We start from the raw sequence: 22,545 nt of genomic DNA, 5'->3' as shown, positions 1-22,545 counted from the left end.
TTTTTTGTTGTCGGTTCAACGGTATCGCAATGAGCAGGTTTTAATTTTGTAATCATGGCATCAAATCAGTTTCAGATAAAAGTTTGCTAATACCAAGTGCAGTAGCACTAAGCAGGCATGGAGGAACCACGTGGGCCTCGGCCCATCTTTATTTTCTGAGTGGGCCAAGCCCACCCACATTGGAAAGCCAAATTTCCTTGAAAAGGTAGCGAAAACAGCAAATCAGAGATAGAGTTCCAAAAAAGGTATTCACTCATTTGATACACACTAGTTTGATTTTACCTTTGCTAGCTCAATGATGAAATCCAATCTTCAAACTTTTTCTGTTGAGCCCACTTATTGATGGGCAGCACGTGTGTGTGCGGTTGCGTGTGATAGGTGGGTCAATCTATCAATCAATATAATTATTCTGTATGGTTAAAACAATGATATCATTACGTATGCACGTACTGTATAGTGCTGCAGAATGGCGAAGCCCCCCAGAAGTTGGATTAACTTTGGCTGATGCGCCTCTGGGCCCACATACTTTTAAAATGGTTCCTCCATGCCCGCCACTGAGTAACGAAGCTAGTCTCTGCACGGCCATCGACAAAATCTAGAACGTGTGTTCATTCAATACTTGTCAACATCAAACGTGAGAAAGTTTGTTTCCAACCGCCTTTCACATTATGAAGTTTTTACTTCCTGAACCAACCAAAGGCCCATCGAGGCACTTTTCTTGGGAAAGATGATTTTGCAATCAGTGATTTGCAAGATTTGAAACAAAAATGTAAAAAGTTTGATCAGTTGCAGGCATTGGTGATTTGAAAGATAGATTTTTACTCACTTGTGTACTTTGAGTTAAACAGAGTGTTTTAGTTTGCTTCAACAGTTTCTGTCTTGAATTATTTTTGTTAAGTTCTTTTTTGTTGAGAAGCTTTGCCACTTACGCTGTCGCCATTGATGGCTCGAGCGAAAGGAAACAAAAAACTGACCCTCAAATCAAAATCAGCCCACAAGGACAATGGAAAGGTGGTACGACAAAAGATGAAGCTTCATTGTAAAAAAATTTTTGGACTTTTTATTAAGCTTCTGACAAGCATCTGTCGTATCTTTTTACACATGTTTTATTATGGATTTCGGATGGCCGATGCAATTTCTTGTCTCATTGCATCATTTTCTGTATGGAGTGTTGATTCCGAAGGTTATGAATATGGATTGTATTATAAATGTTTAGCTAAGAAGGCTGGAGAACAAGAATCTGATTGTGTGTATGTTCTGGGTGAGTAGCCAATAGTAGGATACAATATGTAACGTTTTCGTTTGAGTTTTTGAATGTTGAAGAATAGGTCAATCATAACTTTTGGTTTAGCGTCTAAGAGTTATTGCTGTCCAAAATTCGCTAGATCTTTCAATTAGGTTTTTATCAATTTTCAAAAAAAGCACAATTTCTGCAACAAAAGTCTAGAACGACAATTGTCCTCATTTAACAATTGAATATAAAAAAACTATTAAGTGAGAATGATTGAACGCACAACCAAAGACTAAGAACTTTATGCTTGATTTTTAGCTCATATATAAGTTAGGGCATTTCTGCTGTGACAGATCGCACTAACCATTGAAAATTATTTTTTTACCTCTGTTTTAAATCTTCCTAGAATGACACAATTTTCTTTCCACTTGATTTAGGTTTTCAAATGGCCCCAGTTCAAGTTATGGTGCCGCTCGCTACGGTACTGGCGTGTGCGGGAAGTGTCTCTGTTTTCTACGTCATAGACGCCGATATCTTCACAAGACGGATCGTGTCTTTCCTTTTGTTCATTGCAGGTAAACTTCAACGAATCGTGGACTTTTCAGGAGTGTATTGGACAAGTCCTATGATATCAACTGTTGACAGATGTTTTCCAAGAAAGCAAGAGGATAATATTTCTTTTTAAACTCTATAAAAATAGTATAGATTTAATAATTTCATTGATTTAAAATAGTCATACCATGATAATGACCGACAATACAAAACCTCATTGATGCATGTTAAGCTATTGAATGTCAAGCTTTGGTCGTAGTACTTTGAAACTTTTGATTTCAAATAGCTGAAAAACGCTGGGCAAACTAAATATAGTTGCGTCCTTAGACGAGGTGGCTCCTCTATCCGGTCGAATAAAAAGCGATAAATACGGCCTTGGGTGATTTAATTTTAAGGTATTAAATATTGAGCTTCTGTAGCTGTTTTTTTTTTTAAATAGCCAAAAAACATCAAACAGACTGAAATGAAAGGGTCCCTAAACTGCCGTGGACCCCCTGGCAGGAGGGTAGGCGGTCAACACGCCCTGTATAGGTTTACCTGCCTACTAGCGTGATATGTTTTTCTCAACAACAAATGTCAGGTTTCGAACATAAATGGGAAGCTGTATTCAACATTCAGGCAGTAGACTATCAACCCTGCTTTTTATCGCAAAAGGACTTCCGCATTATTTAAAGAATACAAAGGCGGCGTTTAGCTATTGCAAGACAACTTCAAAAGTTCTGGGCAATTTTAGATTGATTGCTTACCCAAAACTCGTAATTTCTCAAAGGCAGATTGTGAAGTGAACTTCTGCTGTGAACTCTGCAGACTTTTTTGCTTTTGCATTGTTTTTTAAAAATGTTACTTTCTGTAAAAAACAAAAGCAAGAATTATTTTGCAGGGGCTCTGGTTTATGGAGGAACTGTACGATTCGACTCTTTCATGCAGGAGAGAGCAAATGTCGTTGCAGGATTGACCTATTCTCACACGAATTGCTTCAAGCTTCTTCAAACCGCCATATATTTGTTATTTTTTAATTCGGTTATTGCATTGCTTGGTTACTGAAAAACGAACGGAAGATATTTTTCAAAAAACCTTCTGTTTTTCACAAATTAGTAGGCTAGTTTGAACTTGCATTTTGTATGAGATAAACAAATTTAATGAACAGACATCTAGCCCAACATGTTGACACTATACTCTTTAGCAAACGTTTCAAAAATTTCACTATTTTTATCTTTCAGTGCTAATAGCACTGAAGATATTAGAATAGGCTACATGCACTTAATATATTTGAGTAGCATTGAAGATGAAAACAATCTAGTTTTCAAAACTTTGGCTAGACATGAGTTTTGTATCTCGTTTTGCGTTCTATATTTCTTGAATAAACAAATTTGTATGTGTTTTACTTGCAGTGGTGCTGTGGTGGCACTATTACTTTCAAAGTAACTAAGTTACAGTTACTTCGCTTAAAAAGTAACTACAGTTTAAGTTACAGTTACCGTTTTTTAAAAAGTAACTAGTTACAGTTAGGCTACTAGTCAGCTACTGAACATGTTTCTTTAGTTATTTTTAAAGAAATCATACCAGCAGACAGCTTCTTCAAATACGGCCTGCACAATTTACACAGAACTTCAACATTTTTTGATCAGGCTTAGATCCAACAAATTCAAAATAATCTTGCAGGTATGGCCATGGATTTCCTGATGTATAACAAGAAGGATAAAACTAATGTCCGTCCCGATAGCTCAGTTGGTTAGCGCGTGACGTCGTGAACGAAGAAGCTTCAACATCAAGCGGCGCTGTTTCGACTCTCGGGGTGCTTAAGCAACACTTTTTCAGGACTGTTCTCCATTCAGCGGCACCTAATGGATGGAATAATTCCCCGACAACAAGACGTCAACAATCGAAAACTTCACTCTGCCAATCTCGGTAACCAGCGCTGCGTCAAGATCCACTACAAGTAAGCGAAACTTCCAGGAATAACCTATCAAGGCTTTGTCAGTCCGAGAATAAAGCTTCAAAACCAACCAACCACTAACAACGTCATATTCATTTCTACTTAGTAGGCCTAATGCTGATGATCCGCTTCCTGTTTCAGCACAATCAAACTGGATACCATTACCAGTGGGGTTGTGTTTCAGTCTCAGATACTTTAGAGTTTACACAGAAACTTATCCATTTCGACTTTATGATTACTGAGTAGGCTACTACTACCGACTACCTCGTCTACCTGTGTTCAAAGCTATATAACCACAATCTACAAAAAAAAAATCGCTTTACAAAAAAGGAAAACGTAAAATTTCTAAAAACAGACAGCTTAGTCGGGGAACAAACGAAGGATTGTGGCGTCACAGACATCAATGCTTATAGAACACTGCGAAATCCTACTGAACAGTTTACACCGCCTCCTTTCCGTCGCTGGTGCCCGCAAAATCCTGTCTCGCAGTTTACACAGCTCTTTTCTGTGCATAACTTCGCTTCTGTCGCCGAACGCCTATAATCTCTTCCAAACAAATAATTTGACCACTAAGAAAAAACTGCCATAAACTGAAAAACAAACAATCAATTTTTGTTTGGAAAATCAAGTAACTGCAACTTATAACCAGTGCTTTGGAGCCGGAGCTCCGGAGCCGTGCATTTTCAACAGTGCTGGAGCCGGAGCTTTTTGTGAAATTCAAGTGGAGCTGGAGCCAGTTGCTTAAAAAATACTCCGGCTCCGATGTATTTCATAAGATGCTACTACTATTGGCTGAATTCACATAATTTAACAGCAACCTTTCACAAAATGAAAAAATTATTTGTGTAATCACACGTCGAATTAACGAATATGTTTTGAAACGCAGTTTCCGCATGAAAGTACCTATATGTATATTAAATTTCATAAAGTTGTGCCATTTTTAGCAACAGTTGACTGCAGGCAATTTTAAGCTTTGGAAATTAATACGATATGTCGTCATTATTTTCATGAAAGCACTTTTCGGAGCCTTGAGCTGGAGCCGGAGCAGTGGTATCAATAATTTCCGGAGCAGGAGCTAATTTATGATAGAAGAGAGCTCCGGAGCTGGAGCAACTTAACATTTACGCCTGCTCCAAAGCCCTGCTTGTAACTGTTGAAAAACGTTAAAATAGCTAGTTAACCTAGGGGAGACTCAGGTAAGTTGGCCCAATAGGCAAGTTGGCCCACTCTAAATTATTTTTTAACTACAATAGTTATTGTTACGTTTCGTACGCATACTGAGAAAGTGCTGTTGAAACTATCTAATCACCAGGTTGGGAGGCTCTAGCAAGCAGTATAAACATGTGAGCACGATTTTTGTATGAAAAATTATGATTTTTAAAATTTTTGGATTTTAGAATTTTTTAGATGTCGAGTGAGTTTTTTCTTACTATATAAGAAAGGTTATTATTTAGTGAGTGCAGCGCTAGAGTGGTTATTAAGGCTCACTTTGACGGTGAAACCGTTGTTAGAAGCTCGATAGTTTGACATAAATTTTAGTTTTTACAATATGGTTGCCATGCAGGAAAGTTGGCCCATATCGTGGGTGGGTACGTTAGCCACCATGGCCAACTTGCCTTCATGAGGTATTATATAGAATGATAATAATTGACAAATTAATACGATGACTTATTTTTGCAAGATTAAAGTAGCCTATCATCAAGTATCCAAAGTAAGTAAATCACGGTTTTAGGCCTACATCGGCTTTAAACGATCAAGGGAGGCGTGTCAAAAATGGTTAAGAACTAATGCACTGGTATAGAGAGTAAAAGCAATCTCTCACTCCACTAGATATTTTTCTGAAACAAACATTTTGAAACAATGTTAGTCTATTACACAAATACACAATCTGTGCTTTTGAAAATAAGATTATAATTTCGTCTTATTTCTTAGGTAGGTTACAATCAAGCTGCAAATGATTTTTTAATTTCATCAATTAATAGTCGTCAACTTCACGAGATTTTCAAGTATCCAAATTAAAAATAGAACGGTGAAACAAATTCAAAGACAATCCATTTTTAAAGAGTTGTGTCTGATACCAGGTAATACCGAAAAACAGAGCCCTCAAGAAAACAATTCGGACCCGGTGCCAATAGCTAAGCCCGGCCCTCCAAAACAAGATACTTTAAAAAAAAACAATATGACTCCAAAGAATATGTGGTGCTTTCTTTTTTTTATTCTCCTACTCAGATTCATAGAGAACTTCCGGGCCCCTGTCCAAAAGTATCCCCAGGACCCTCCTGTCAACGCTACAACCGAAGTGGCTGTAAAAGTTTAGATTTACCTGATAAACTTTATAAGCTTGACAGGCCTATTATAATGAATAATTAAAATAATACACTGCATGTTATAACATATTATGTCTCTAATGCAAAGTTACATTAACCTCAAAAACTTCAAATTCCGAACGCTATAGCAATCGCAATTCCAATGTGAAAGATCACCAAAAAACCAATGTAAGTGTACATGCAAACAACATCAATTTTTCGTGCGATAGATCTCCATTTCTCTTGCATGGTGTCTTCAATTTGTTTTTGTTTCATGTCACTGCTGTGTAAACACGCAAAGCAAGAAATTTTCCCAACATTTTGCGAAATGTTGCCCAAATCTCGTAGCATTGACTTTTGCGAATACAAAATTTCTCTTTTGATTTCCGGTTTAGAAGTTGTATTTTCCACGGTAGCATCGGCTGCAAGGCAATAGATTACACATAATTTTTTGTGTAATTGTGAAAATTATTATCTACAGCATTTGTAAAAACAATGGCGTCTGATTAATCTTTCATGACAAGTTACTAAAGTCATTCCGATATCTAGTTCGTATTCTTTCCACAAGTAAATGTTTTATCTCAGAAGCGCTATAAATGTGAACGCCGCCGAGTCATGACCACCTGGAGATGCGGCCTGAACTATCACAAACTGAGCACGCCTTTTGTAAATTTTCTTTAATTCCATAGAAAATTATGTTGTATTCTATTGCATTATCATAAGCCTTTTACGACAAGAAACATAATCGTTATTTGCATATTATTATCAAAAACTTGATAAATTTTTCCGCTAAAACGTATAACAAATAAAGATCAATAAATACTAAAAAAGCGAAATCAAAAATGCTAAATGGCTAACCGCATTAGACAAAAAAAAAAACAACTTAAAAACTCACATAAAAGGCTTCCAGCATTTACTTTATTTTTATCATTTGTAATGCAAAGGTCATCAAACGAAGAGGTATCTTGGGAATCACATTGTGTTTTGCAGGTATCTCTTCTCCGCAAAGTACCGTTAGCATCGGTGGGAGTTTTGCAATGCAAAATATGATTAGAAACTGCCGTAGAAATAAGTTTGTTCCTGGTACTAATCAATGACTTATTGTGTTGTGTCATCGTTCGGATTGCTTCATGGTCTTCTACTTTTGTTTCTTTGCGCCAAGCGATCGCATTTTTCCATTTTGCCCACGCGGAACTGATTCTAGACCGATAACTCTGAAAATAATTTACAGTTTCAAATATTGGCTAACAACTAAACAATAAAATATTGCCTCTATTAAAACGAGAAAAATTGCCTATTGTAAGAGCTTAAGTTCGTCCATTAACCATAGCCTACATTAAAACTAAACTGAAGACTTTATCAATAGGCTGTGAGCTGTAAGTCATTTATAAAAACTATGTTTGGTTTCTGACAAGTCAGTTTCAAGGCAGCTGGAAGCCTCTGCACGCTTCTTCACGACTTGCGAATCATATCTGAAAGAGGGTGAGCAGAAGCCTCAATTGTTGCCAATCTGGAAGTGGCAGACAGAGCCGTTGAAAAATAAATTTGGATCAGGCACCATTGCGAGGTTTGGCCCTCAATAAAGAAATCTCTAAAAATAAGTTACCTCAAGAAATTACTAGTAAGTTCATTAAGGAAAGAGGAGACCACCAAAATGAAGTCTTTCATAACAAACAGTGGTGCAAACGTAATGTTCGCAATAGGATTCCACAAATTATAGACAGTGCTTTCTTTTACTTCTCGATCCCCTAAAATCATGCCGCACCCGAGTCCAAAAATACCCGCTGAACCCCTTGTCGTCACTGATGATGCCTGGTTATAATAATGAAGCTATCTTGCAATGAACATGCTTTACCTGATCATCCTTTTGCTTTGGACACTCTGGTTCTGGAATGACAAAGTTAGAAATTTCTTCGTATAGTCCTGAAAATTTCAGCGATAGCTTTATCCATAAAGGAAGAGCGTTCAATTTCGTATGAGTTATACCCTGTAACACATTCCATGAAAAGTAAATTTTAAGGCATGCCAACCTTGAGTAATTTAAAAAAATAAGCAGTAGGCAACAATAAATCTGCATTCATAAGTTAGTTTGTAAAAAGTTCAAACAAAAAGGACTATCATTTCGCGATTTATAGATTTTTGCTTGGGTAGTATATTTGTTTTTACGTTATCGTACGTTTAAAGTTAAAATTATCACGAGATGTTGAATTACGACATCCAGTTTTAAAAGTATTGGATGCAATTGTTTTAAAAAGTTTAGATTTGGTTACTAACTGTTAGTTTTCTTGTATGTAAAACGATTTGACATCCAAAAATTTAAAATTAAACGCTTGTAAACTTCAAAAGCCAACAAATTGATTGTGGGAATCTTTTGCCTCGGACTGGAAAAGCTTCTTTGAGAGCTTAATCCCACAAGTTTCGCATACTTCTAGAGGCTTTGAACCACTGACTCAGGCCTGGTTACCTAGATTGATAGAGTGAAGTTTCCAATATTACTGTTGAAATGCTGATTGTGAATTATTCCATCCACTAGGTGCCGCTGAATGGAGAGTAGTCTTTGGAATGCGTTGCTCAAGCGCACACCCAGAGATTCCAACTAACACTCCTTGATTTTGCAGTTTTGTCGTAAAGTCACGCGCTTAACCAACTGAATCATGAGCTGTCAACGACACCAAAAGTGAATTGTGAAAGTAATAGATTCTTTTGCATAAATTTAAGTGTGTAGGCAACTTCAGAATCAGGTTTTAATTACCCGGCATAAAGTAGTCGTTCTGGTTAAGATTTTAGGTTGTCCTTATTAACTACGTTGGCTATGGCTATTTAAAACTTCTACAAATAAGCTATATAAATTCTGTACTCACCGTTATTGTATTTGTCTGTATCACCAAACTGTGAGGTACGTGATGTAAGTACAGCACCAGAACTGTCATAATAATGTTGATTCCAAGCAGAGCCATGCACAAAACAAAGTAAACCCCCAAGTATGGGCCAGTAGAAGCAGGAAACATGTCACCAACCGTCAGGATGAACACCATGAATGTCAAGAGGATAGTAATTTGCAACCCAATTCTTTCACCACTGTCTGGTGGAAGATAAAATCCGAGGAGAGAAATTGTCGTCAGCAAAATCGCAGGGAATAGCATGCTCTGAAATCATAGTTTTAACGATTCCTAATTTGTTTGAAAAGTAATGGTGCGAAAGGAGGAATAAACATATAATAACGCTTTTGAATTACTCATAGCTCTGCCTTCAGATAGACTGAAAGTTTGATTTTGAAGAAATAGGCTACATGCAAATAATCATGACGAAAAGCATACCTGAATGTACAGAGAGAAGTTTCGTCGAAACACAAGCCTGAACCGCACTTCAGACCTGAATAATGAACAGAAAATAATTCTGTAACATTTCTGTCGTTCACAGTCTTTCTTCAATGAACCTACTTTACCTTTTATTCCATTTTGAAACTTTCGTTTCTTTCCGTTTAGCCTACCAACGGAAACAAACCTTTCATAACTTTCAAAGCGACACATGCGATTTTTTTAAACTCGCGACGCACTTATGACATTGGATTACATTGACAAATTTAAGTGATGGGCTATGTGCTGGATGCTGGGATTGCTGGCATATCAGAATCAAAGTCAGTAATCTATATGCTGATTTAATGTTTTTCTATCATTTTTTCGAAAATAAACAAGGTTTTGTGATCTTTAGGTTAACAAAGAATGTTTCCCTTTTGTCATTTGTAATCAATGTTTGATTGTAATTATAGCCATGGTATAAACGCTAAACTGTGAGTGTTAATAGACTGCTGTCTAACGTTTACATTTCTAAATTAAGCATTGATCAACAACCTACTGTATCAAAAGAATTAAGTTGAACATACATTTGTGCGACACGCCCTTTGAAATTTGAAGCACCGCACCATCTCGTTGCACACAGTTTGAGAATTGTTAAATACACAAATAAAGCACAACCAGTTGTTCAATGTCATAATTTATAAATCATGCTGCAAATTTGGAAACTTTCATGGACCCCTTCAAAACGCTTCGCAGCAGACCCCCGGTTGAGAACGGCTGGTCTACTTTGCTCTTATAGGCCGACAAACTAAAATTTCCAACAAATTAACTTGTGAGAAAAGACAATTTAATCTACATTGCTACAGGAAAAAATATTAACACTGCTCGCAGTCTCTTAATGATGTAATTGTAAACTGTAAAGTAACGTTAACTGTGAAAACGACAATTTTGAAAAAGAAGAAGAAGATATATGCCTAAACCTAAACCATCAATCATTTAAGACATAGGCTAACTTAATGAATGGACGGGTGCTGTGGAATTACACGTAATAAAATAGCAAAAATTTCTTTAGTGACACACAAATTTCCTTCATGGGTAAGAATTCTTTTTGAAAACAAAGTTTCGTTCTTTTCAGCTAAAAATTCAGATGGTTCAAAATTGGGATGTTGTGCGTAGCCGTAGACAAACCCTTTCTTGAAACAACATGTTTTAGGAAGCTACTAATTGTTTTTAAATATTAGCCTAATAAAAAAAAAGGTGTGATAAAAGGAACAACCTAATGTTTTACTTTGGAAAATTCACAAGTACTTACCAATGAGCATCGGTAAACCTTTCTGGTACAGCTTCTATAACGAGTTCAAGTGGTCCCAACTCGTAAAATTGCTTAGTAGTAATATTCTCTTCTGCAGGCAATACACTTCCATAACCACTCTCCTCAGGCAAAACAGACAGATAACTTTGTGACTGATATAATAAAAGAAAAATCATGTAAAGATTTTTGTAGACTAATGACACATCGCAAACTACTAATTTTTGTTGATGAATTAAAAATAAAAACATCTGTTTTTGTGAAAAAGGTTTGGGATTTTTGGAGATGAAAAGTAAATGTAGTTACGGTACTGACAATACAATTTAAAATATGTGGTAAAACTTGTCAGTTAAAAATGAATAATTCTTACGACCCAACAAAGACGTTCATAAAACTGCTGCCAAGCGATGTTCCAAATAATCCAACTTTGACCAGTCATTTTTTTGGCAAAGTTTGTAGCCTAATTTTGAAGGTAGACTATAGTATGATATTTCTAATCACATTAACCATTTCTAATCATTTGACATTTGTAATCATATATCACATGAAATTTAGAATAATTCATTTACTAGGCATCGCCATGGCCACCTGGAGATGTATCTTTAGGTAGCCATGCACCACTGAATGGAGAATTGTCCTTGAAGTAGCCTACGTTGCTCAAGCGCACACCTCGAGAATTGAAATGTTATTGCTTGATCTTGCTATGCTTTCTGCAAAGCGTGTTGGTTATGGCTGTCGTATAAATGGACATGTTCTTCAACCAATTCTTGAACATTGCGGGATTTTTACCGTTTTCGATACATTGATATCTTCCAAGTCCCACTCGCCGTCGCTTGAGAAGTATATCCTTATGTCCTCATTAATATCAGCCCCCGTCCTTTTTGCAAGCACGTCCATCTTTGTAGTAGGAAACGTCCACGAAGTAAACGTGAAGGTGCATATCTGGTAAAGTTTCAATATTTATTTTATAACAAATGGTAAGCTACAGCCAATAAAAGAAGAGATTAATTAAAACGTAGTCAGTTGGTGTACACTACAGTAGGCTATGTGTATTTCGTGGGAAAATTTAAAAAAATTGCACAATGATTTACTTAACAAAAGTAAGCATGGCGTTGAACATTTTACTTTGGTTTTTATTTTTAGCGAATTTGCAAGGATTTTGATATCTTGAGAAAAATAATTTAAACTTTTGAAGGTCCCTCTGGGGTGAGGTCTCCATTTTTATTTTGGGTTTCTTGTTGTGATTTTAGGACGAAGTAAAATATTGCAATGCATTTCTTTACCTTGGTTAATATTTTCCAACCACTGGTTTTGAGGTGCACTAAGCATGCATGATTTTCAACTCAGCAGTTTGTACTCAGATAGTTGTAAGTTTTAATAATTTCTGATAATTTAAAGTACATATTTGTTTGAAAAAAAAAGCGGATAAGATCATCAGACAATATACGGAGGACGCGCCAAGAAACTAAACCAGGTGTGCCAAAAACTACTTTTGGCTTTTCAAAGTAAACAAAAAAATACAATTAAAAGTCACTTTTTTATCACGACTTTGCAGTGATTTATTAGAAATCATTGATTGAGCCAAAAACATTTTTTTTTAAGAGATGTAATTTAAAAATTCCACATCTCTTCTATTAAACATGAGAGATGAGTTCACTTATTCCAAAATATTTTCCTGACATTTTAAGAGCACAACTAAATCTCCTGACTTATAAATAATTTATCATTCATCTTTTTAAATTGTATGTAATTTTAACTTCCATTTTTGTATTTATTTAAGCAACATTGCTTGGAGAAAATAACATGATCAAACTCAAAACCAAGTGGGGTTTTCCGAACTGGATTGTTATGAATAATTTCTCGGGGGGCTCTTAATCTTAGTGAGTATTAATCGTATAGTCATCAGAAGTGTATAGCCTACAGCAGGGGTGTGCAACCTTTATTACAGGAGGGCCAGATATAGCCTAAATATCTGGGTGAAACTGCGGGCCGCACGTTTATTTAACATATGATTTCTAGCAGTTCATGTTATTCTTATGGCATTATTAGGGGTTATCTCTTTCCAAAAATAATAAGTTAACACGCATAAACGCATTTCTGAAGAAAACTGCTATTCAAATTTATTATCACACCGTCGTTAAACGAGTTCAGTGAGAAAATTACAGCTGGCTTCTTTTCCCGACGACTTTTTCCAAGTTTACTTTAATGGAAGTGCTCGCAATTCAAACCTTATTTTCCAAGTGTTCGTCTGTCAGAACCGATCAATATTGAGATTTTACGACCCCCATTTAAAAAAAAATTGTTGGCACAAATACGTTGAGCCAAAAAAAGCCATTTTGGAAGCCATGAATTTTGCAGATGTGGAAAGTCATCTTGGTTAGGATGTTTTCGGTAAAAATCGCCAAGATTAATTTCTAGGCTAAATAGCCTACTTTGCTTTCAAACCCGTTTTCTCTTAAAGATCAATTAGTTCAAGTTGGATATCAGCTAGTTCTTTACCAATGTCTATGTTGAATGGCGAAGAGAACATATCAAACAAATGTTCATGAGATTTGAAGTCCTTGAAACGAGCCAAAAAATCATACAACAATATTTTAAGTTGGTCTGCAAATTCAGTTTTCTTCTCAAGATGCATTCCATTGTCTTTCAAAGTTGAAATGTGGAAAAGATTTCCTGTCTGTATGTAGGTTTTGCAAAGTCGTAATTTGTTCATAAAGCCTTTTATGTGACCATTCATTTTATTCGCATACTGATTTTTTCGCTGCAATCTTGTACTGAGATCATTCAGGTGCGTAGTTATATCAACCAAGAAAGCTAGATCGCATATCCAATTTGTGTCTTCCATTTCAGTTATTGAGTGGCCTATTAAGTTTAAAAAATTCACGACTTCTTTCCGTAGTTTGTAATATCGTCGCAACATGCAGCCCTTGCTTAATCAAGGCACCTGGAAAAAGTACAGTAGATCTTTATGCGCCGTGTTGAGATCATCCAGAAACTTTTGAAACTGACGATGGTTGAGCCCTAGGAATGAAATTTATTGCCTTAATAGGCCTATCGTAACCGGGATCAAGACGTGTTTGAACTTTGAGGATTTTGCGCACAGGTTTTGCTGGTGAATTATAAAATGAAAAATTGCTATGTCATCATCGATTTTTCTCTCCCTCAAGGCAAACTTCAAGAGACTTATGAATCCAATGCCAGTTCCGAATATGAATCGAGCACCATAAGTTGCAATTCCGCATAAGCTGGACAAGTCCAGTTCGAACTTGTCAAAAGCATCAATTACTTCAGTAAAGATGTCAGCCCCAGTTGTCGTGCCCTTCATTGACTATGTAGTGACAGAAGCTCTTCCGTTTCGTTCAAGCTTTTGTCCACTCCTTCTACAAATAAGGCCAACTGTGTTGTGTCCTTCTGGTCCGTACTTTCATCGATTGCAAAACTCCATGAAACAAAGTTCTTCACCTTATCCCTAGAGTGTCACTAATATCACAAGCAAGATCATCGATGCGCCTCGCTATCATCCACCGTGACAGACTTATTTTCTCGAACTCACTCTTCATTTTAGAACACATTTCTTTTGTGACATCGATAAAACACTGCTTCACAAAATTACCGTCAGAATACAATTTCATAGTTTGAGCTATTTTCTGCAATTCTGTGCCTCTGATCTACTGACGTTCCAAATAATTAAATACAATCGGATTAGCGGTGGCTGGTGGGAGATTTCTAAAATGGTTAACAAAAGGTGCGAAATGTACAATAATCTACTCTACAATGAATTGTTGGCACGTACCAGACTAAACTAAATTATAAACACGTTTCGCGGGCCGCACACAATTCAAAATTGGCACATATTTGCGGGCCGCACAATTTTTCTTCGCGAACCGCATTTGGCCCGCGGGGCGCACGTTGCACACCCCTGGCCTACAGGATCCAGAGTTTAGGAGAATTTAGGAATCGGAGTCTCTGTTTTCTGGCGAAGTCAGACTGGAGCCGGAGTCTGAAATTCTTGTCAAAAACAAGAGCCGGATTGGAGCCTGAAGCTGATTCTTTTTTGCCAGTTGGTACTTTTAGGGTATAAAGATTTCCTCTGTAGGCTATTTAATTCAGTTGTTAGTTTTTTTTTCTCATTTCAAAATAAGCTTTTCTTTTCATGACATGGGATAGGCAAGGTAGGCCTATCCTAAAGGCTAAGGTATAAAAAAAATCTGGATTGTGGTTCATGGTTTGCGTTTGGAGTTGAAGTGGAGTTTGCAGTTGATATTTTCAAAATGTTTGGAGCAGAAAGAAGTGGCTTTGGAGTCACAGGCTTCGAAGTCAAAGTGGACCATAAGCTCAGAAAACGTGACTCTGCACACTTCTGCTAGTCACTAGGCTATATTGCCTACAGACTTTTTTTCTCTTTTAAACCTTATAGGCTATAGCCTATAGCTTAATCTTGGGACATCATACTTTTACATTTTCAAAATGCTGTGAACGATTCAATTTATTTAACTACTCAATCTCGCAAGACATGAGTTTAAAAAAGAATTAGAAATGTTTTTGCTAAATAAAAGACAACTAGCTGCAATCAAATTTGGCAACTTTTTGAGCTGTTGCAAACTGTTATGTAGTTTATTGGTCAAAATGTAGGCTACGCTTCTTCCGATGTACAAGCTTGCTTCGTAAAAGAATTGGGCTTCATTCATTCACATTTACGAATGTAGCCAGGAGCAGTTACGTAGGCCTGCATGATCTTGGTGAAATTTAAACATTGTTAATCTACTTTCAACTAGTTACCCCTAATTGGTTAATTGAACGGTTGAGCCAATTGATTTTTAAATTGCGTTCATACATATTTTACGACAAGTTTTAGCATTTTAAAAATACAGATAGAAATTTTTTTTGACAAATATAACTTATCAAAAGTGAACTATACTGTAGCTTGCAAATTATCGTAAATTGCAATTATTAAAACTTTGAAATATTGAGCTTTTTTTCAAGTGGTATCGCGTAGCAACTACAAACAGTAAGTGTGCACATAATACTGTAGGAAAGGGTGGTAAACCATGTATTGCATAACAACAAACTCAACGGCTCTATTTACATTACATTGTGAAAGATTGAAGCAGTGTTTCCAAATAAACAAATTATAATTGAATTACGCTCCCAGGTTATTTGAGGTTACATTGCTGTGGTAGGCCTCACAAACAAGTTTTTCTTGCCTAACAAACTTAGTGCCATTAAAATTTTAATAATTTAATAAGTGTCAACTGCAACAACAGTAAAGATGAAAACAGTTTAGTTTTTTAAATGTTTACAGAACATGAGTTTAGCATCTACGTTTTGGGCTTGTAATAATTTTTGATTGGATTGACCAGGTGTTCCAACAATTTTACTCCCAAGATAGACGTTGTATTGATTGTATAAGATTGTATTGGCAAGATTGTATTGGCAAGACCTTTATCTAAAACTTTTCTCACACCTGTTTATCAAAAGGGAAATTAGCTATCTTCACTTGACAAGTAGTTTCGTAAGCTATTGGCTCCAAATATCGCACTTTTCCTTTATTGTTTACCACAAGGAATGGGATCTTAGGATTGAAATCTCTGCTTCCAGTTTCCTCTTGGCACACAATGTCAGGAAACCACAGCGCTCTTGTCGGGAGCCATACTAAACAAACAAAAAAACTGAAGTTGAATAGTTACTGAATTTGAGTAGCCTACTTAAGCTAGGAGCTTCATTTTCCATTATTGTTGTTGGAATTTCCAGGCTGAATTGACCATTGGGAGGTAGAAAATGCTCTTGGACCTTTACAATAGGCTACAATCCGTTAACTAAGAAAGCATGCGACGTAACGAAGCATTAAATCAGACAGTTATTACAGCTTTGACGCAAAAGTGCACCAAAAATATGTTATCACTTATCAAAGCAATCCTTCTGAATGCGCATCAAAAACATTTGACGTGTCAAAATAATACAGAGGGCAGCAAGAAATCACATGCACTATGTGGTAACGCAGTGGCGTACGCAGGGGGGGGGAGGCATTGGGCTATGCCCCCCCCCCCCTTAAAATTTTTTTGTAGTTAACGACGTAGATTAAGGCATTTAATATGTTTTGCTTTGCTCTGTCAAAGCAATTACTGTAACAATGTTGTTTTATAGACTAAGCCAATACGAAATACATGGAGGGGGGGGGGTTACAACTCCACTTTGGCACGCGTGTGACGTTACGATATTGAGAATGATGCTTTCAGTCTCTTTATGCTTGGGAATGATGCTTTCAGTCTAAAAAAAAACTTGCCTAATTTTAAACAAAACTGCATTAAAAGAGCGAGTTTTGCCAATACCAAACATTCCAACATCTCAGCCAGGAATTAACAACAAGAAAACATAGAGACTTAGCTTTATTTCCGAAAAATGCCAAAGAAAACATGATCTTATCCTTTTGCTATGCCACCTGACAGCGCCATTTTACAGGAATATTTATACCCACGTTTTTGTTGAAAATGCTCTAAGAATGCACCAAATTCAAAGTAAGTTTTCAAACTTTTCTGGGGGAGGTCCCCCAGACCCCCGCTGCTGGGGGTCGTCTTAAGAGAAAACGCCGACGGGCTTCGCCCGCCGGTGGTCAAAACCCCTCCTTTCAAAATCCCTAGCTACGCTACTCTCAATGCCCCCCCCCCCTTTGAGAAAATCCTCCTTACGCAACTGGTGGTAAGCATAATTTATTAACAAGGCTTTCGGAAATCAAAAAATAATTTTTAGTACAGCTTAAATAGGCCACTGATGTAGCGCTAAACACAGTTTACGCTAAACAGACAACCGCTTTTTTTTTGTTGTTGGAGAAAATGAGGACTTGGAAAATAGACTTTTGCAGCAACAAAATTTCTAGCTGTGGCATAAACGAAAAGAAGCATAGCTCTTGTTTCAGCTGAAACATATTTCACAACAAAAGTAGACTAACATGTGCAAGTACACCTGTTAATTTTTTTGATCTTAGCCAAGCCGCCTGCTTTGTTTAAAAACAAAAAAGGTATTTTTTACTGTTTGTTATTCCATCGTAGTCTTCCGGCTCCCAAGTAAGGTACTGATCAGTCCAATAGAGCCGGTATCTCAACAAACTCTTCAGGGTCTGGTCCTTTTCGTTCAAATCCAGAACCTGACATCATAAGACCTTATTTGTCAGTAATATTTCAAATGCAAATACTAAATCAGTAACTAATATTAATCAACAGCATGCTGATTTTGTATGCCACTAACCTGCATGTATGTGAAGTCAACGTAAACCACAACTACATCCGTGCTGTTCTTTACAGGGCGGATCGCTTTGTCATAACCTGGTGAAAACAACAAAGAAAGAGTTGATTTTTCTTAAATGCAACATCTGCTTCAGTAATTTTTGACAAAAAAGACAAAAGACATCACAAAGCATGTAAGCAACAAAAGGTCGGTCAATTGAACATAAAGCCAAACAAAAATACCCGTTCGAACCTGACACTACAGTATTTAAAAAATACATTCCGAACACGCCTACTGTTACTCTACAATTGCAATTTTATAGAGTTGATTTTTATCGAACAACAAAGCTGTCACCTTGCATGTTGAAAAGATTGTACTTGAGCTTCTTTAAAGCGCTCTCAAAGGTTCTATTTTCATTATTTCTTTTCATAAATCCGTTTTCTTGATTTGCATGACTTGCTTCATGTCCAGATGATGAAGGGTGAAACTAAAAATAAGCATTGGTTAATAAATTAATCATCTTAAATAACACTAGAACAACCGGAAAATCGTTACACCTAGAACGACCGCACCGGTCAATAAGGATAAAATTAACCGGTAGGCTAGCCGCTGCCCGCTAGATAAGGATAGCGCTATTTGTAAATGTTCCTAAGACAAATTATTCCGTTTGTAATTGGTAACAAAGCAAATGATAGAGCTGATATAAAATTGGTTTGGTTATTCGATATAAGAGTATCAGAAAAAAAGTTAACAAAAACCTAAACTCCAAAACTACTGGAAACTCGATATACCGAGAACGACCACACCGATCAATTGATTGGTAGATAAGCAAATAAGAATAACGTTATTTGTGGATGTTTCCGAAACAAATTATTTGATTGTGATGGAAAACCAAGCCTATGCCAGAGCGTTTGTCAAATAAGTTTGATTAGTCGATATGTTCAAGTGCCGTACCTATAATTTTATCCAATATTTTCACTTACCGGTCAATTGACCGGTGTGGTAGTTCTAAGTATATTTATGATTTTTTTCGATTACCGGTCGAATGACCTATATGGTAGGTCATAGGTTCTAGGGTTAAAAATGCGAAACGCTTTGTAGTCGTTTCGCGTAATCATCATATGCAACGGGTTAACACTAACACTTCACTTGCACAGAGAGCACCGTACTCAGTTCATCTGTTTTCATTCAGTCTCAATGTGACATATGCTTTAGAATGTACATTAGGCTATACCGTAGATCGTAGGATACTAATAATAATGACTTGACCGATTTAAAAGACTAATGGCCTACCATAGGTAGGTAAAACTATAGGCTACTTGCATTTAATCAAAAAACTTTCTACCTGTGTTATTCCAGCGAGACCAACTTTAGTTGCACTTTTTCCAGCTTTTACAAAGATTATTCCAGAAAAAATTAAGATTATTTTCAACAAAGAGACCCCAACTGCTTTATAGCCAATTTTCATTTGTATTTTTCAAAACCAATAAAAAACTTAATATTTTTCTTGGAGAGAAAACCGCAAAATTTTTTTCGATTAAAAAAAATATATTAGGCCTATGACACAAGCCCACAGATATTGTAGCCAAACCTATAGCCAAAAAAGATATTGTGACACAAACCAAGCCTAAGACCAAACAAAACACACAATAAACGACCAAAATAAGGCCCCTGGCATCCTTTTGCATTCTTAGGTCTCAATATATGCATCTATATTTTGCTTGCAATTTCTGCTGTTGAAATTTTAGTGCCTCATCAATTTGTTTTCTGGATCCGCTACCGCTATCATTATCAAGCTCTTTCGTTTCTGTTCTCATCCTTCAAAGAGCTAACTTTCCTTGCTTTGTTTTCTGCAGAAGTAAATCATAACAAACTTTTCCCTTTTTCTATTGTTTTGGACTTTGTTTTGACTATCAATCTTGACAGTGCAGATCTTCGCCAATCACAAACCTTCACTGTTAAAAGCAGAGAATAATTGTCACTTCATCCATAATTTATGAAGAGTTATCAAAAGCAGCTACTGGCCCAAGTGTGGTGTGTTTTGCTGCTGTGATAATTGCAAAAAAACGTACAAATTGCAGAACACTCACCAGGGACGTATCCATGGGGGACTTGATAGAGCAATCTCCCTCCTAAATTTTATTTTGTCCCCCAAAAAATGTTTTTAATACTATTTCAACGTTTTAATGACATTGTATTACATATTGAATGATATTTTTGTAAATGTTAGGCTGCACTCAGTAGTCAGTAGCTGTATTTTTAAACAAACTATTTATTTCAAAAATTAAAATATTTGACATGTTTTTGCCTCCCTGATATTTTCCTTGTAGCTACGTCACTGAAGCAAACATTTTGAAACATCTGCACTTCAGGCTCTGCATGACAGTGGTTACTGTTCTGATGGACATTAAGATTCTCTAAGAGTCTAAGTCATAGGCCTATAACCCACTAGGAAGGAAAATAATATTTCGTCAGTGGAAAGCCATTGGGCCATGCCCCCATTCCAAAATATTTCAGTAACTTAGCAAAGAATTTCAATTGACATAAGATTTTCATTTTTTCAGAAATTTAAGTGAAGTATTCAGTTTGTTTTCAAGCGCACACCCTGAGAGTCGAACCAGCGCCGCTTAATCTTGAAGTTTCTTCCCTTCTAAAAGGCATTTGTAATGTAACGTTTGTAGGCTACTCTATTTGCATCAAATGAAGTTACTTTTTACTTTCCCATTTACTATCATGCTTTTATGTTTATATATCTTTAACTTAAGTATGTCAACCGTAAAAACAGTAACATTAGGCAATGAGAGTTTATATTGCGCCAACAGGTAGGCTAGGTTAATCTTAAAGCTTGCGCAGGCTATAGGATAGTGTTCCTCTTTGTCAAAAAATGTTGAATTAAAATGAGTGCCCTCCACCCCAGCTACAAAATCCTGCATACGCCACTGCATCCATATGCTGGTTTTAATTTTTCTTCACTTGAGTAGAGCTTTCAAGCAAAAGAAAACTGTATGTATATTTTTGTATTGTATTAAACATCTCAAGCAAATACATGATAAAAGCCAAAACGAAGGGTTAGGGTTGCAATCCACTCAACATTGATCAATATTAGCCTAATCAACAAAAGTTAGAGTAGGCTAAATAAACACGTCACCATGACATGAGTATAGGCCTACACGATCATTTTGACGTATAGTTTAGTTTGCAATTCATGTGGTAGGCTACGCGTTTTACACGGAAATTTAAGGAACATTTTAAGCTAAAACACACCAATAATATTACTGTACAAAAAATGTAGAACTCCAGTATAAGTGCAGCTGTTGAAGAAGGAAACGTAAAGCATGCATAATAACGCACATTAACACGTTAGAGCTTGTCTTAGTGTGTGGACGTCCATGCGGTACAGAAGCTACGGAATTGCTATATGCAAAGTCAATGTTTCTACGCATTTTTTTTGTTACAGATAAATGCGCTTTTTACACGAAATTATACATTAAAATTACAAATTTTAGCAATCAAGTGCTTTTGTTTATGTAACGTATTTTATGTTCCCTTTTTCGCCGAAATGGTTGTAAACCCTACATGTATGAAAAACAGTGTTTTTATAGTAGACTACTAGCTTATCACACATACAAACAATAGCCTAGTGCAATTATTGGCTTGTTTGACAACATGTAGGCCTAAAGCTTACAGTACAATATCCAATTAGCTCTGAGCAACGTTTTAAAATTGGCTATAAATCGAATAAAATGTCAGCACAGTGAAGATGAAAATACAGCTATATAGGCTAGTAGGCTAGTAATGCGGCGTCGGTCTAAAATTATTACTGATGGTCATTTGTAATTTTTGTAACATTAGACCACAATGATAGCGGAGCATATCGTGTAGGCCATTGTTTTCCAATTAAAGTTTTCGCAATTTTCGTCCTTTAGTTTGTTTTCTTACTTCGTGGAGGATATCGTTTCAGCAGAAGACAAAGATGGCGTAATAATGGGAGGAAGAAGTGTAGAACGTCGTGGAGAGTGGTGCTGCCTCTTTTTATGACATCTCATCTGATCTCCTTCATTGAATTCAAAAAGATTGTGAAGAGGCATCTTGCTCAGGTCACTCTCATTGGAACAATACATTCCTAAATAAAGGTGCTTGAGTTAATTTAATAATTTATTTATTATTAAGCGTTTATTTCAGTCCTTGCGATCCATATGAAACGAAGAGGACAAATCAACAAATTTACTACCGTAGCATGAATGCATGATGCAACACGCACATATTACCCTCGCCTATAGCCTAAGACATATGCAAGAGTTTTTGGATATCATACCATACATTTAATCTAGTCTCTTTGAATAAGAAACTTCTGGTGATTTCAATAAGGCAGTAGGCTATAGGCCTACCAGTAGCGTGCTAACGTTTGGTAGCGATAGCGGCGGTAGCCTACATTTTTGTTAAAGCAGCATCATTCATTAGGCCTACTTTTTTCCCCAATGTAGCGATAACGGATAGGTAGGCGCTACATTTGCTAACTTGTAGGCTACGGTACTGTTTTAATTCACAGACAAGATTACTTCAACATTCAACAACAATCAGAAACTTCACGAGACTTGGCACCGCGAGTTTTGAGTTCATAATAATTGATAATAATAATCCAACGTCTCTTTCACTTTCCATATTGTTAAGTGGTGCTGAATCCAAATTTGAGA

At 36.5% G+C, this 22,545-nt stretch overlaps 2 protein-coding genes across 3 annotated transcripts in view; both read right to left on the bottom strand.

Moving 5' to 3' along the window:
- Nucleotides 1-6,154: 6,154 nt before the first annotated feature.
- Nucleotides 6,155-19,956, bottom strand: LOC145770927 (5-hydroxytryptamine receptor 3A-like). The gene is made up of 12 exons (XM_082582669.1): nt 19,942-19,956; nt 18,206-18,338; nt 17,873-17,949; nt 17,657-17,771; nt 16,095-16,282; nt 11,420-11,572; nt 10,634-10,785; nt 9,343-9,397; nt 8,887-9,171; nt 7,881-8,012; nt 7,113-7,239; nt 6,155-6,447 (listed from the first exon to the last, which is right to left on the bottom strand). The coding sequence occupies exons 1-12, from the start codon at nt 19,954-19,956 to the stop codon at nt 6,155-6,157; spliced, it is 1,725 nt and encodes a 574-aa protein (XP_082438795.1).
- Nucleotides 19,957-20,876: 920 nt separating this feature from the next.
- Nucleotides 20,877-22,545, bottom strand: part of LOC145770291 (cilia- and flagella-associated protein 337-like) — a 37,340-nt gene continuing 35,671 nt past the window's right edge. For both annotated transcript variants that reach the window (XM_082581889.1, XM_082581890.1), the window contains exon 24: nt 20,877-21,974. In XM_082581889.1, the coding sequence (XP_082438015.1) occupies nt 21,787-21,974 (188 nt within the window). In that variant the 3' untranslated portion in view covers nt 20,877-21,786. The remainder of the gene's footprint in view (nt 21,975-22,545) is intronic.

The sequence above is a fragment of the Aplidium turbinatum genome, chromosome 5, assembly GCF_918807975.1.
Source record: "Aplidium turbinatum chromosome 5, kaAplTurb1.1, whole genome shotgun sequence".
NCBI lineage: Eukaryota > Metazoa > Chordata > Ascidiacea > Aplousobranchia > Polyclinidae > Aplidium > Aplidium turbinatum.
Note: the sequence above shows the minus strand (reverse complement) of the source record. Positions and strands in the feature narration are given on the sequence as shown.

Coding starts and splice junctions, on each gene's coding strand:
- LOC145770927 (XM_082582669.1), bottom strand. Junction 17,950..18,205: donor CAATCTTTTCAACATGCAAG/GTGACAGCTTTG, acceptor TGTTTTCACCAG/GTTATGACAAAGCGATCCGC. Junction 9,398..10,633: donor AGGTTTACCGATGCTCATTG/GTAAGTACTTGT, acceptor TTCATTATTCAG/GTCTGAAGTGCGGTTCAGGC.